Genomic DNA, 12,668 nt, shown 5'->3' with positions numbered 1-12,668 from the left:
GTCCTTCCCCCTTAACGAGCACGCAGTCCCCGATGCCGATATTGAATTGTCCCATTCTGGCGCCGATTTTTATCCGTCCCTGGTCTGCAATGACCGGGTCGGCCACCCCCGGCTCTCCGGAGTAGATCCATTCCCATGGGAGGTCCTCGTCGCCAAGTTCATCGTCTGAATCCTCGCGTTGAACGCCGCGAAGGATCTTGCGCACTCGGTTGATGTTGGGCTGCTTTCTCTTCGCCGGGGGATTGACTGAGGGCGCCATATGCAGCAGTTTGTGATTGCGAAGGAGGGATGAAAAACTTGGGGTGGAAGAATGTCGAACAAAGAAACAGGAATGGCTACAGGTGAAAAAGGGGAGAAGACGCGTGTGGAAATTGATGTTTTCTCGTGTTCGGCGGCTCTAATTTGCCAAGTTCCATGTATCACGTGAAAACGCACCATGCACTTTGCGCAAGGAAAACTTCAACAAGATTACCGGTACTGGTTTACTGAATTATATCACAATCAGTTTAATTTCACGAACTGTTTCCCGTATAAAGCGAGCATTAGTTGAGAGTGGAAAGAGAGGTATTTTGAAGGAATACCAACACACATCTGAGTTTACACCAAAGCACTATATTTTCGTATGTATTATCACACTACAAGTACGTAAGAAGAAAAGTGAACAAAAGAGGTCGACTTTTGATGCCGGGCGCTACAACAGGAGGTAGTTCGCGAATCCTCCCTCCCCGTCGGCGATACAAGGATAAATAAATTATATTGAACTCCCCGATGCAATCACGACACCAAGAAGCTAGCCAGCCTCTTAATCCAAATACTTGTCAATCCCCCCATTCTCCTCCTCCAAATTCCTCCTCTCAGCCTCCCTCTCCGCCCTCTTTATCGCCTCCCTCTGCCTCCTCCTAGCTTTGCTCCCCCACCCCTCCCCCTCGCTCTCGTAATCCAGAGGGATAGGCTTATCCTTATCCACCGTGACCTCCTCCTCCACCTGCGATTCGCTCTCCTCGAGCGTCTTCATGTGCGCTTTACGGGCGTAGATTAGGAAGGCGCGACGGAGAACTAGATAGCCGCAGACGCAGACGACGAGGCGGATGGTTGATAGAACGGTGTATTGGCGACCGAGTAGGGTGAATGCTACGGCGTTGGGTTTGATGCCGGCGTCGCTCAGAACTTGGCGTAGTTCTTCCATTGTGGAGTGGTTTGTGAAAAGAAGAGGTGGTGGATCGGGAGGAGTTGGTTGGGAGGTGTGGTAAGGAGCGGAAGGCGGTGAGAAGGATGGAGGAGTAATTTCTCGCTTTTAGGTGTACGAGTAGGTGTAGGTGAGGTATTTCTAGCCAGATTTTCTTAGTCCGTGCGTGGCAAGTAGCGCAAATGAGGAAACTCGATGCTTGATCATTACCGCCCAGCGCGAGAGTGTCACCAACTACCAGTACGGGACCATACTCAAGTCGCTGGAGTATTTTAACATGCAAAAAAAAAACAAAAAAACATAACTTCAGTCCGGCGATTCGGGCACAAGCCACTGCAAACTCTCTATCTAACCCGGAGGTATTCTACAACACTGTACCGGCACCAAATGCCACCCCATCTCAACTTCTCAATGCAAACGCAACCCCCAATCCAATCACCACTCCCATCCCAGCCAATACGGTCAACACCAACCCCCTGATAGATCTCCTGTCTGAAATCTCATCAAATTCACCATCCAACCTCTCAGCCATTTTCTCCCTTGAAAACAACTCGATAATCCTTTCCCTTCCACGCGTAGCCATGTCCAGAACGGCCCCCTCCTCCATCTCGAACAATGCCATTCGCATCACCGCAGCCCATTGCACACCTTCCGCTGGCCTTAGCCAACCCGTCCTCCCTTCCTCAATCGTTTCCAAGGGTCCACCAGAGTTGTGCGCTAGGACGGGAACACCAGCAATCATGGCCTCCAGCGGAACGATGCCAAAGTGCTCTTGAGCAGGAGTGTAGACGAGGAGCGAGGCCGTCCTGAGCAAATAATTTTTGAGTGTCGCCGGGATGGAAAGCAAAAACAGCACATCCGTATCCTCCGGCACCGATAAGCTCGATATAAAATTTCGCGAAGTGGCGGATCTGAGGCCTAGCTTCTCACAAAGCATCACCAGGTCGCTATGGTAGGTGACATTCTCCGAGACCCTGGCATCGTAGCCTCCGGCGATGACCAAGCGCGATCGACCCCTCTGCTCCCGGGCGAGCAGGGAATACGAGGCTATTGCCAGATCTATATTCTTCTTCCGTTCGAACCTGTTGATGGAGAGTATCACCTTTCTCCCATCACCCGGGAGGGGCGGATCGCTATCGATAGCCCTCGAGGGCGAAGCGATGGTAGCAGTAGTGACGCACGGATACACCACCCTTGGAACAAGCCCGATCCTCGGGAATGCGGTGGCAAAGACGGATCTTGTGAAAGCCGAGTTGACGACAATCGTGTCGGCCAATCCGGTGGTGAAGCCCTCAAACCAATCGAAGGGGATACGGTAAAGACTCTTGATGAATGAAGCCCTCGCGGTGAGCAGGTAATCGGGGAAATGGCAGTAGAACAGAATCTTGGTTGGCGGCGAGAAGAAGCGAAGCAAAGGGATCGCGGCTGAGAGCTGATCGATGAAAATATAGTCGTGCTTCGATATCTCACCCGTGAGGAGCAAGGTCAGCGTGAGGTGGACCTGTCGTAATATGGCGCAGAGAATGTTGAAGCGTCCCAAAAGGTTCGGTGGAAGGATTGTATTCCCAGCGACACGAACGTCAAGCGTTCCTAAGACACACGGTATCAGCCCATGAGCTCCAAGAGCACCTCAGCAGAGTGTGTACTGACCATCGCGGGCTTCGTCAAAGCAGTGTCTTTGATCACAGTGAGAGGTGTAAAGTGTTACCGTGTGACCCCTCTGTTGGAGTCCTACGGCAGCATCGATGACGAGCCTCTCAGCCCCTCCGATTCCCAGGTCTGGGTGGATGAATAGAATCCGCTTTCTCGACATTTGGCGTTGTTCTTTTCAGTCTGGAGGCGATGGAGCGAGCCCCTGACACCCTGACCGCCTATGCAACGGCAACACCGAGCCTCATCTCAGTATTTTGTTTTTTGTTTCTTCCGCACGGAAGGAGGAGGTATCGTAAAAATGTGCTGTAGATTTATCAGATGACCGGTAACCGTGCCAAGGTTCCCGCCATTTCGAAAGACGCTAGGCGACCTACGAAGATTGACGGCACTGCGTAGGAGTGCCGGACAGTTCAACGAGATGGACAGCTCAATGGAACTTTTATTATACATGGGTAGAATTATTGAAATTTTCAACCACAGAACGCCCTACATTACAAAACAAATCCTTCTGAAGCTTTTGCCTCTTATTCTGATTCCTCACAGCTGCTCACATTTGCTTAGAAATTTCCTTCCATTGTTTCTTGACCTTCTTTTCTGCTGCTTTTGTCACCACATCAAGTGTGCACTATGTCTGCTGAACCTGCTTTTCAATGCTGTCCTGCTTTTTCTGCTGTACCATTGTCCTTGCCTCATCAACATTCATAGTCCTACCCTTCGGAAGAGACCTTCAGCTCCATTTCTGTCGTATAGCACGAACAAGTTCAGTAGCTTTGTAACGTGTTCGCAAGGTTCTATTCACATTATCGGTAATTGATACGATAGTTGGCAGGTGGCCTGCTCTTCCAGAGAGGAGGCGAGAGCTGAGAACTAAAGGAGGCTTCGAGGGTGTACTGAGGAACAAAGAAGTAACCGTTCAACCAAGTATATTGAAATACTGTCTATCGAAGTCTGCCTTTTCTATCATAGAAACAGGCGGTCTTTAAATACACAAATCGGTTCATGTCTAGCATGAACGAAACTGATCAAAGGTATCAATCGATACACTTTGGTAAAACTCCATAAGTATCAAAGCGATACTTAAGACAAAACATAAAACAAAACCAAGTATCAAACGATACTTAAAACAAAACAAGTATCAAACGATACTTAAAACAAACCAAGTATCAAAGCGATACTTAAAACAAACCAATAACTGTATACCCGTACCGGTTACAAGCTTTCATTTGAGTAAGATTGTCAAGTGCCTGGCCTGCCATATGTGCCTGCACGAGGCTGCTCTTAAGAAACATTGGTAGACTCTTGCTTGTCGATAGTGAGAGTTTGCCAATGTTTGATAGAAGACTATCTGCATGTCTTTTAAGAGTCCAAACTGTTTGGGGAGTTGTAGGTAGGAGTTCTACCTATTGCAGAGATGTGGATGGAGTTTGAGTATAATGGAATTCCTACTCTGTAAGCTTCTCCAGTACAATATCAGGATTGAAAGAAATCAATCCGGTATTTTGGAAGGCAGAGTGAATTGTTGTAGGCTTAAGTGTAAGAAAACGGATAGAGTTGAGTGCATTCAAAAATTTGATCTTGTCAATGTCATGAAGGTGGCTTGGCACAAAAAAGGTTTTCACATGACTCATGATTATGAGTTATAGGTATGTTATTGTTTTACGCGTATGACTCATTTGGGTCATATGACTTGTTATGTTATAATTTGTTATGTTTCGCACATGACTCGATTATAAGTCATGAGACATGCGCCTGGCGAGTATGCCTTATGAGTATTCCTTGTGAGTATGCCGTACGCATATGATTTATGTTTTGCACATGACCTCGTTATGATGTCATGGGTTTCACGCATATGACTCATTCGAGTTACATGACTTGTTTATTGTATCATGATTGCTTTATGAGTTTTCGCACATGACCTTGCTATAAGGTCATGGGTTTCGAGCGTATGATCACTTTGGTCACATGATTAGTTTGTTATGATTTGGTTTCGCACACGTGACCACTTTTGGTCACATGACTATGGGTGGGAAGAACACTATATAACGAGGCCGATGCGGACAAGAAGGATAGATTCTTCACTCTTTGTTCTAAGTACTTTTTCTCGTCCTTGCTGTCACTTAGTCCTGCGCATTTCTTTCATACCCATGGTGGGCCTTGATGCCTTAGATTCTGGGGGAGATATCTGAGTTTGCTCAGTAGTTCCTGGGGTCCTTGGTGTTGAGGTCTATTGGTATTGCATGGCGGATTACTTGTTTGCTTCTCGTTTCGTTGCCTGCTGGTTATCTCACAATACTGGCGCTTGGAGCTACTGATCGCGGTCACTTAAGAGCCCCTTTTGGTAAAATGTTTTCGTCTTTCTGTCTATCATGTACTCGTAGGTTTCACGTTCCATTGGGGGGATTGAACATTGTATTTCGCGGGATCACTCAAGTCATTCTCCGGGCCAGCTCATGTTTCTTGCTGGGTTGAAACAGAGTCCTTAGTTCTTACTATACAAAACCCTCTTAGGTCAGACTGATGACCTTCCCAAGTTCAACTCATCGTACCGGCCACATCATTCCTCAGGTGGCAGGGTGGTACCCGCCTGGCACCTCCTCATTACATTTTCGTTTCTACGGTCGGAATTCTACAATGTTGTTTATCGCAGTTCCATTGTAGGTTTTATCCTTGCGGCATTTACAGTGATTCAGTCAGGTGTCTCCTCCTCGCCTCAGTCGGGATGGCTTTGACCCTGAAAAATCTTACCTCCTGATATGGTTTTCCATTGCTGCCTGGGGTGGTGGGGGACAATTGGCTACTAGACACTCGTGTTGTCTGTGTATTTGGGTGGTTCGGTTGTGGATTGTAGTTGGCAGCTTTACCCATTGCAAGTGAAGCCTACCTTCAATTTGTCTGCTCCTGTTTGTGCACCCTCACTCTTCATATCGCATCAGTTGGGAGTGCCTATTGCCCATTGTTGGGTCTGGCTTTAGCTGGCTCTGCCTACTCTTTCCCGGCTTGGTTGGACTTCTATTCGACTGGGTTGGATGGTATGGCTAGTACCGGTCCCTTCGGGTGTTTGTGCTGCCTTCTTTGGGGCTCCTGACTATGGCTGGTGTGTCACACTCGGCTACAAGGAGCTGGGGGTTGGGGCTCTGTTGGTGTAGCCAAGACTAGTAGCTGGCTGATGGAGTTAGGTATAGGCTGCCCTGTCACTATTGGATGGTTGATCTGTCTGAGGGGCTGGGGTACTGGATGGGCTCTGTGGCGTCTGGTGTGTGGCACTTGTAAGAGGCTTATTAGGGAGGGGGAGGCACCTGAGAGCCCTGGTGGGGCCTGCGTCAGGTGGGGCAAGGTCTAATTAAGCATTTCCAGTCTGGCTTTAGCTATTGGGCGACTCTGCTGAGTGTGGTAAAGCTCTACGATGGACCGGCTGGCTGATGGCCACCTGTGCATATAGCGAGTTGTAACTACCTGGTTGGACTTGTTTGGGTATTGTGCGCTGTCTTTCGTGGTGTTTGTTTGGTTTCTTTGGCTTGGCTACCGGTTTGGCTGGAGGAGGCATAGCACTACGGGTGGGAGATAGGCTCCACTAACCTTTGCGGTCTGTCACCACCTTTACGTATTTCTTTTGTTGAAATGTTGTTTTGTTTGAGGGACAGGCAGTGGGTAAAAGTCCTCCTCACCGGTATACTCTTCAGAGGTAACTAGCAAGGTGGGTTCATGAGGTTGATGGCCTAGCATGCAGGTGGGAGAGGTGGATATGTGGGTTTAGTTTGATTTTTGTTGGATTTCTACTGTGGTGGAGGTTTCACGGGATGGTGTTTAGACTGGGGGGTAGTGTTTTATATTTTGTTGGATGAGGAACCTGCTTGGGTTGGTCTTTTGCTCGGCTTCAACTATGCTTAGTGCTGGTTGGCTTCATACTAGAGGGGCTATGAACTTGGACCAGAGTGGGTGCTGGGTTGTTTGATGGTCTTGTAATTAGTTTCCCTGTAGGCATGACTCAGGGCTGGTAGGTGTGGGGTGGCAGACTTAGTTAGCTTAGGATTAGTGGTATACCGGTTAGCGGTATCCCTGTACCGGCGGGAGCTCGTTGTATACCAGTATGAGTGGTATCAGTTTAAATAAAATTAGATTGAATACTAAGTACTTTTCCTACATATGACTTTAATGAATAGAAAACACCTTTACGATCTTTATCTTTATTGCAACATTATTATTATGCCAAGGAAAGCTCTTCATGAAGAAGACATAGAGAAAGCTTATGATAGGCATTCCCGATAGAATACAAAAGTCTCGTACTATCAGTAATAGAGGCAGAGGCCTAGTGTTATCATAAGACTAAGAAAAGAAACAGAAGAAGAAGAGAAGTATCGTTTCCTGTCGCTAAGAACTAACTATCTGAGGAGGGATCGTTATATTACAAAGCATCACTTAGAGCAACGCCAAACGATACAAGACAGCTTCCTTCAACCCAGACAGGGAAGCAGATATCGACGTCGACGATTCAAACCTTGATCTAAGGGAATCTAGCAATGTCCTAGCTCACGTTTCAGCAGAGCCCTCAAGGGCAGCCAGTCCAATAACCACAGAGAAAAGATCACCAATCAATAGCTCTCCTGCAGGAACGCCACGACCAGAAAGGATGTCGGAATCAGCAGTACTGGGGCCGCCAGCCCCAGCCACTCCGGTACCAGGTGCCAATATACTTGGAATGACTGAAGACCAGTTTCAGACATTTCTCGCAGAATCACGATACACGGGCCAAGGAAATATCCAACAGCCAAAAGATATCTTCTCCAAAGAACATGACACATACGCAGGAGCCGAAGATAAGTTACAAATATTCTTAGCACAATGTAAAGGATATTTCTCTGTCAAAGGATATGGAGAATACCATGACGAGATCAAGATTTCCTTTGTTGAATCTCTGTTAAGAGGACTCCCAAGGCAATGCATTATGCCATTCTAAGATGGAAGGAAACAAAGGGACTGGGTCACCTCTGCAGAATTCAAGGCGGTCCTATTTGAACAATTTCGCGATCGTAAAGGTAAAAAAACCACAAGAGGGAAGTTGGAGAAACTCTAACAAGAAAAACAGAGATTTTCGGCATACTGGAATGAATGTCGACTATTGGAATATGAAGCAGAATACGACGATGCTATTCTCTATATTATTCTGCTAAGAAACTGTAGTCAGAGACTACGAGAAGTGTGGGGAATCTCGGACTTGAGCTATAAAACTTCAGAACAATTTGCAAGATAGGCAATCGATAAAAAAAGATAACCAAACATGTTTCGAAACAACTCGGAAAATATCATAGCACATAGGATGGTTGAGTCCTACAGGAATATGGATGGAACTTTCTGACTAACAGCAATTCGAAGTGAGAGCATAATATTACGACCAGGCGAACCAAGGGAATTGGATAAAATGAGATCAGGACTAGCTCTAAACCGATTCAAGGAAGAATATGCTAGGAGGATAAATGGAAAACTCTGTCTGAGATGGGGAAACATAGGACATTAGAAAAGAAAATGTCGGAGCTGACCAGACAATGGATACCAAAGAACTAAAGCAGCTGGAAACAATGGTTTCTAATTCCAGAAAAAGACTAACATCCACGAGATGATCGCTGAGGATGTATTGGTGGAAAACAAGGAGAGTACCTAGTAAATAGTAGTCTGGGAGACCCAAGATGTGGATCTGGAAAACCCATCAAGTTAGCAAACTACTACACAGTACTACACACGTAAAGAGGAGAAGAAGACAGAGATCATAGGATGCTTAAGATAAAGATACACAATGAAAAATATGAAGAAACAACCATATATGCAATGCTCGACTCCGGGGCCACCAAAGATTTTATTGACAAGCAAATGTGTGACAAATATGGCCTCCATACCAAAAAAGCGAACAAAGCGAGACTAGTCTACCTAGCAGATGCAAAGCCAAGCACAATGGGCCCTATAACCTATATGGTGGAAATACCTAAGGACATTGACAGCCATAGGGAAATGGCAACCTTCCAGGTAGCAAATTTCAAGAATGATGAGATAGTCCTAGGAATGTCATAGTTACGAAGACATAACCAGACAATAGACTGGAACCAGAACAAGATGACCTTCACAAGCGAACTATGCGTGACAAGATGTCTTAACAGTTCGCTTGTAGTCTACTCGATACCGGTATGAGAAGCGGAAGAAGAAACTTTGTATGCAAAGTTCACCGAGATATAGTAAGATAAGAGAGTCCGGATACGAAAGCTGGACGAAGGGGCAAAAGTGCCTACCAAGGGTTCCAAAGAGGCAGCAGGATACCACCTGGATGCCAACCAAGGAATCAAGATACCTGCCAATAGGCATGCAACAATAGCGACAGGAATAGCCATTGGACTACCAGAAGAGACCTATGGATGGATAGCACCCCGCAGTAGTCTAACAGTCAAATATCAACTCATGACCATGGCTGGGGTAATCGATGCTGACTATACAGGTGAAATCAAAGTGGTTTTAGCCAACCTGGCTCAAGAGGACTACGAAGTCCAGAATGGTGATCGAATTGCACAGTTGATCATAGAAAAAATCAACAAAGAAGAACTCTACGACGTAGATCAACTAGAAGAAACCACAAGAGGAAACAAGGAATTTGGAAGCACAGACCAAAATTAGCCCAATACAACAAAAAGAATAGAGATTAAAGAGATCACAGCATAAGACATTGGGGGGTACTATCGAAGGGGAGATACAACAGGAATTCTCCAATGGACATATGAAGACGAAAAGGCAGTCCTAGCAAAGAATCAAGATCAGCACGGAACTAGCCATCCACCACAAGAAATACCAAAATAAAAAAAGGATGGAAAGAATTGATTCCAAACAAATATCACCAATTCACGAATCTATTCCAAGAAGAAGAAGCTACGGGGCTACCGCTCGGAAGACCAGCAATCGACCACGAAATTCAGCAGGACAAAGACAAGAAAACGGAAAAAATAAAAGAGATTCCTAATCAGAAGGTATACCTACTAGGAGAAGCGGAGCTCGAGAAACTAGAAAGTACATTGTGCAAAACTTAAAACGAGGAGGGATCAGAGACTTCCTTGCATCAGGAGGATCTCCAATACTATTCGTCAAAAGGAAAGAGGGAAAAATGAGACACTGTGTAGACTACAGAGCCCTCAATTCGGTTACCAAGAAAGACCGATATCTACTACTCTTAATTGGAGAGGCACTGGATAGACTACGGTCAGCAAAATACTTCACCAAGCTCGACATCAAGGATGCATACCACAATATATGCATCAAAGCAGGAGACAAATAGAAGATAACATTTGCCTCAAGATGCGGAATGTTTGAATACTTGGTTATGCCGTTCGGGCTAACTAATGTACTGGCTTCATTCCATAGATGGTTCAACAAGGTGCTCAATAAGTACCTCGACATATATTGCATCGTATACTTGGACGATGTACCTATCTACTCGGAAAACATGTAACACCAAAAGGATGTCAGCAATATCATGGCCACAATATAAGGATCAAGAATAAAGATCAAATCAACGAAATGCGAATTCCATGAAGAAACCGAATACCTCGGATTTATCATCAATTGGAGCAGGGTCATGGTAGACCCTTTCAAAATAGCAGCAATATGGGATTGTGTCAAACTAAACAATAAAACAGTTGTTCAATGCTTTATTGGATTCTGCAACTTTTATCGAATTTTCTTAGAGGGGTTTAGCAGGCTTGCAAAACCACTCTATAACCTAATCAAGAAAGACAAGAAACGGAAATGGGGAGAAATAAAGCCAAAAGCATATGATTCCATCCGGACACATGTGATATCAGCACCAATACTGGTACATTTCAACCCAGACCTAAGGACAATGATTGAAACAGATGGCGTGAAATATGTATACTCAGGCATACTATCGCAACACTGCGAAGATGGAAAATGAAGTCCAGTGTCTTCGCGATCCAAGATAATGACCCGTGCAGCGTGCAACTATGATATTGCAAACAAAGAACTATTATCAATAGTTCAAGCATTATAGGAATGGAGGAGATACGTTCTGAACAATGACTATTTAGTCCGAGTTCTAACTGACCACAAGAATCTGGTCCCGTTCATGACTACAAAGGAATTGAACCACTGCCAGATAAGGTGGATGGAACAACTCAGCAAATACAACTTCGAAATCGAATACTGACCAGGCAAAGAGAGCGGAAAGCCAGATGCTCTTACAATGATTGCAAATGATAAACCACAAATAAAAGAAGATAAAAAAATCAAAGAAAAAACACGAACACTATTACCAAAAACTTACTTCAAGGCAATAGAGTTTATCCAATTCACATCAACGGAAAGAAGGAAAATCGAGAAAGTAAACGAAAAATACAAAACAATTCAGGCAATAAGAGAAGTATTGGAAGGAGGCAAAAAGAAGATGAAAGGAGTTGCTCTGGATTTATGGCAATGGGAGGAGGGAAACATGTAGTACAATGGAAAACAATGGTTTCCTGAAGAAGAAAGAATAAGAACAGACATCATATGACAACACCACGATATCTGAATGGCAGGACACAGAGGAACGGCTAAGACTACAGAATTTATCACGAGATCATTCTATTGGCCAAGACTGCGTGAAGATATCAAAAGATATGTCAAGAATTACGACATATGCCAAATGACGAAAATGGCTAAAGACGGGGCATCTGGAATACTGAAATTGAATGAGGATCCTGAATGACCATGGAAAATATTTCTATGGATTTCATAATAGACCTACCGTTATCAGAGAACTGCGATAGCATCCTGGTTGTAGTAGATCGTCTGACTAAAATTAGTCATTTCATTCAGGTCAGAAAAGATATCGACGTGAGAGATTTTATACAAATATTTTTCCGAGAAGTCTTCCGACTTTACTGCCTCCTAAAGAATATTATTACCGATCGAGGAACATTATTCACATCAGGTCTATAAAAAAAAGTAACCGGAGAAATGGAAATACAAAACAGGCTGAGCACAGCATTTCACTCGCAAACAGATAGACAAACAGAACGGGTAAACGCAATACTGGAACAATATTTATGAGCCTATGTCAATTTAACAACAAGATGATTGGTACAAACTGCTATCGATAGCTGAATTCGCATACAACAATGGTAAACAAGAGACAATTGGCATGACACCCTTCTTGCGAATTACTAACAACATTTACAAAGTCAGGTCACATATTATACGATTAAGGGTATAATACGGGATAAAACAGACATGGGAAAACTACACGAAACATTACAATACGAAATGAGTCAAGCACAGCAACGGCAAAAAGAACAATATGATAAGTACCGAAGACTGGATCTAAACATACAACCGGGAGATATGATATGGCAAATACTTTGTAATATCCATACGATGCGACCATTAAAGAAATTAGAATATAAGAAAATCAGACCATTCTGAATACTGGAAAGAGTGGGCAACTGAGCATATAAACTCGACCTTCTACCCTCAATGTGAATACATAATACATTCCACATCTCACTTCATGAATTACACAACAACAATAAGTTTCCCTCGTAAATAATGATTCCTCCTCCACCGATCCAACTTGACGGAGAACCAGGATACGAACTAGATGAAATAGTTGATTCGCGCTTCTTCTACGGAAATCTACAATACCAAGCCAAGTGGACCAGTTACTCACCAGAACATGATAAAACTTGGTACTCTGTACACAACTTCGAATACCCACAAGTTGATCTCTCAACCTTCCACAACGAAATCATGTAAGCCTGGTCCAGGTATGGACACGTTCAACCAAGAACTAAGTGAGGAAAAG

The 12,668-nt window shown here is 44.6% G+C and overlaps 1 protein-coding gene; it reads right to left on the bottom strand.

Annotated features, from left to right (window-relative positions):
• Window positions 1-590: 590 nt before the first annotated feature.
• On the bottom strand, window positions 591-3,080 carry GSTUM_00001241001 (uncharacterized protein). XM_002838616.2 has 2 exons: window positions 2,837-3,080; window positions 591-2,776 (listed from the first exon to the last, which is right to left on the bottom strand). The coding sequence occupies exons 1-2, from the start codon at window positions 2,997-2,999 to the stop codon at window positions 1,587-1,589; spliced, it is 1,353 nt and encodes a 450-aa protein (XP_002838662.1). The 5' UTR covers window positions 3,000-3,080; the 3' UTR covers window positions 591-1,586.
• Between the last annotated feature and the right edge of the window lie 9,588 nt (window positions 3,081-12,668).

This window comes from Tuber melanosporum (assembly GCF_000151645.1).
Source record: "Tuber melanosporum whole genome shotgun sequence assembly, scaffold_266, strain Mel28".
NCBI classification, from domain to species: domain Eukaryota; kingdom Fungi; phylum Ascomycota; class Pezizomycetes; order Pezizales; family Tuberaceae; genus Tuber; species Tuber melanosporum.
The sequence above is the reverse complement of the archived record's forward strand: the minus strand, read 5'-3'. Positions and strand labels throughout refer to the sequence as shown.

Bases quoted from the DNA above. Each gene is read 5' to 3' on its own strand.
- GSTUM_00001241001 (XM_002838616.2), bottom strand. From the start codon at position 2,999: ATGTCGAGAAAGCGGATTCTATTCATCCACCCAGACCTGGGAATCGGA. The intron at 2,777-2,836 runs GTCAGTACACAC...CGTGTGTCTTAG, and splicing joins CTTTGACGAAGCCCGCGATG to GAACGCTTGACGTTCGTGTC.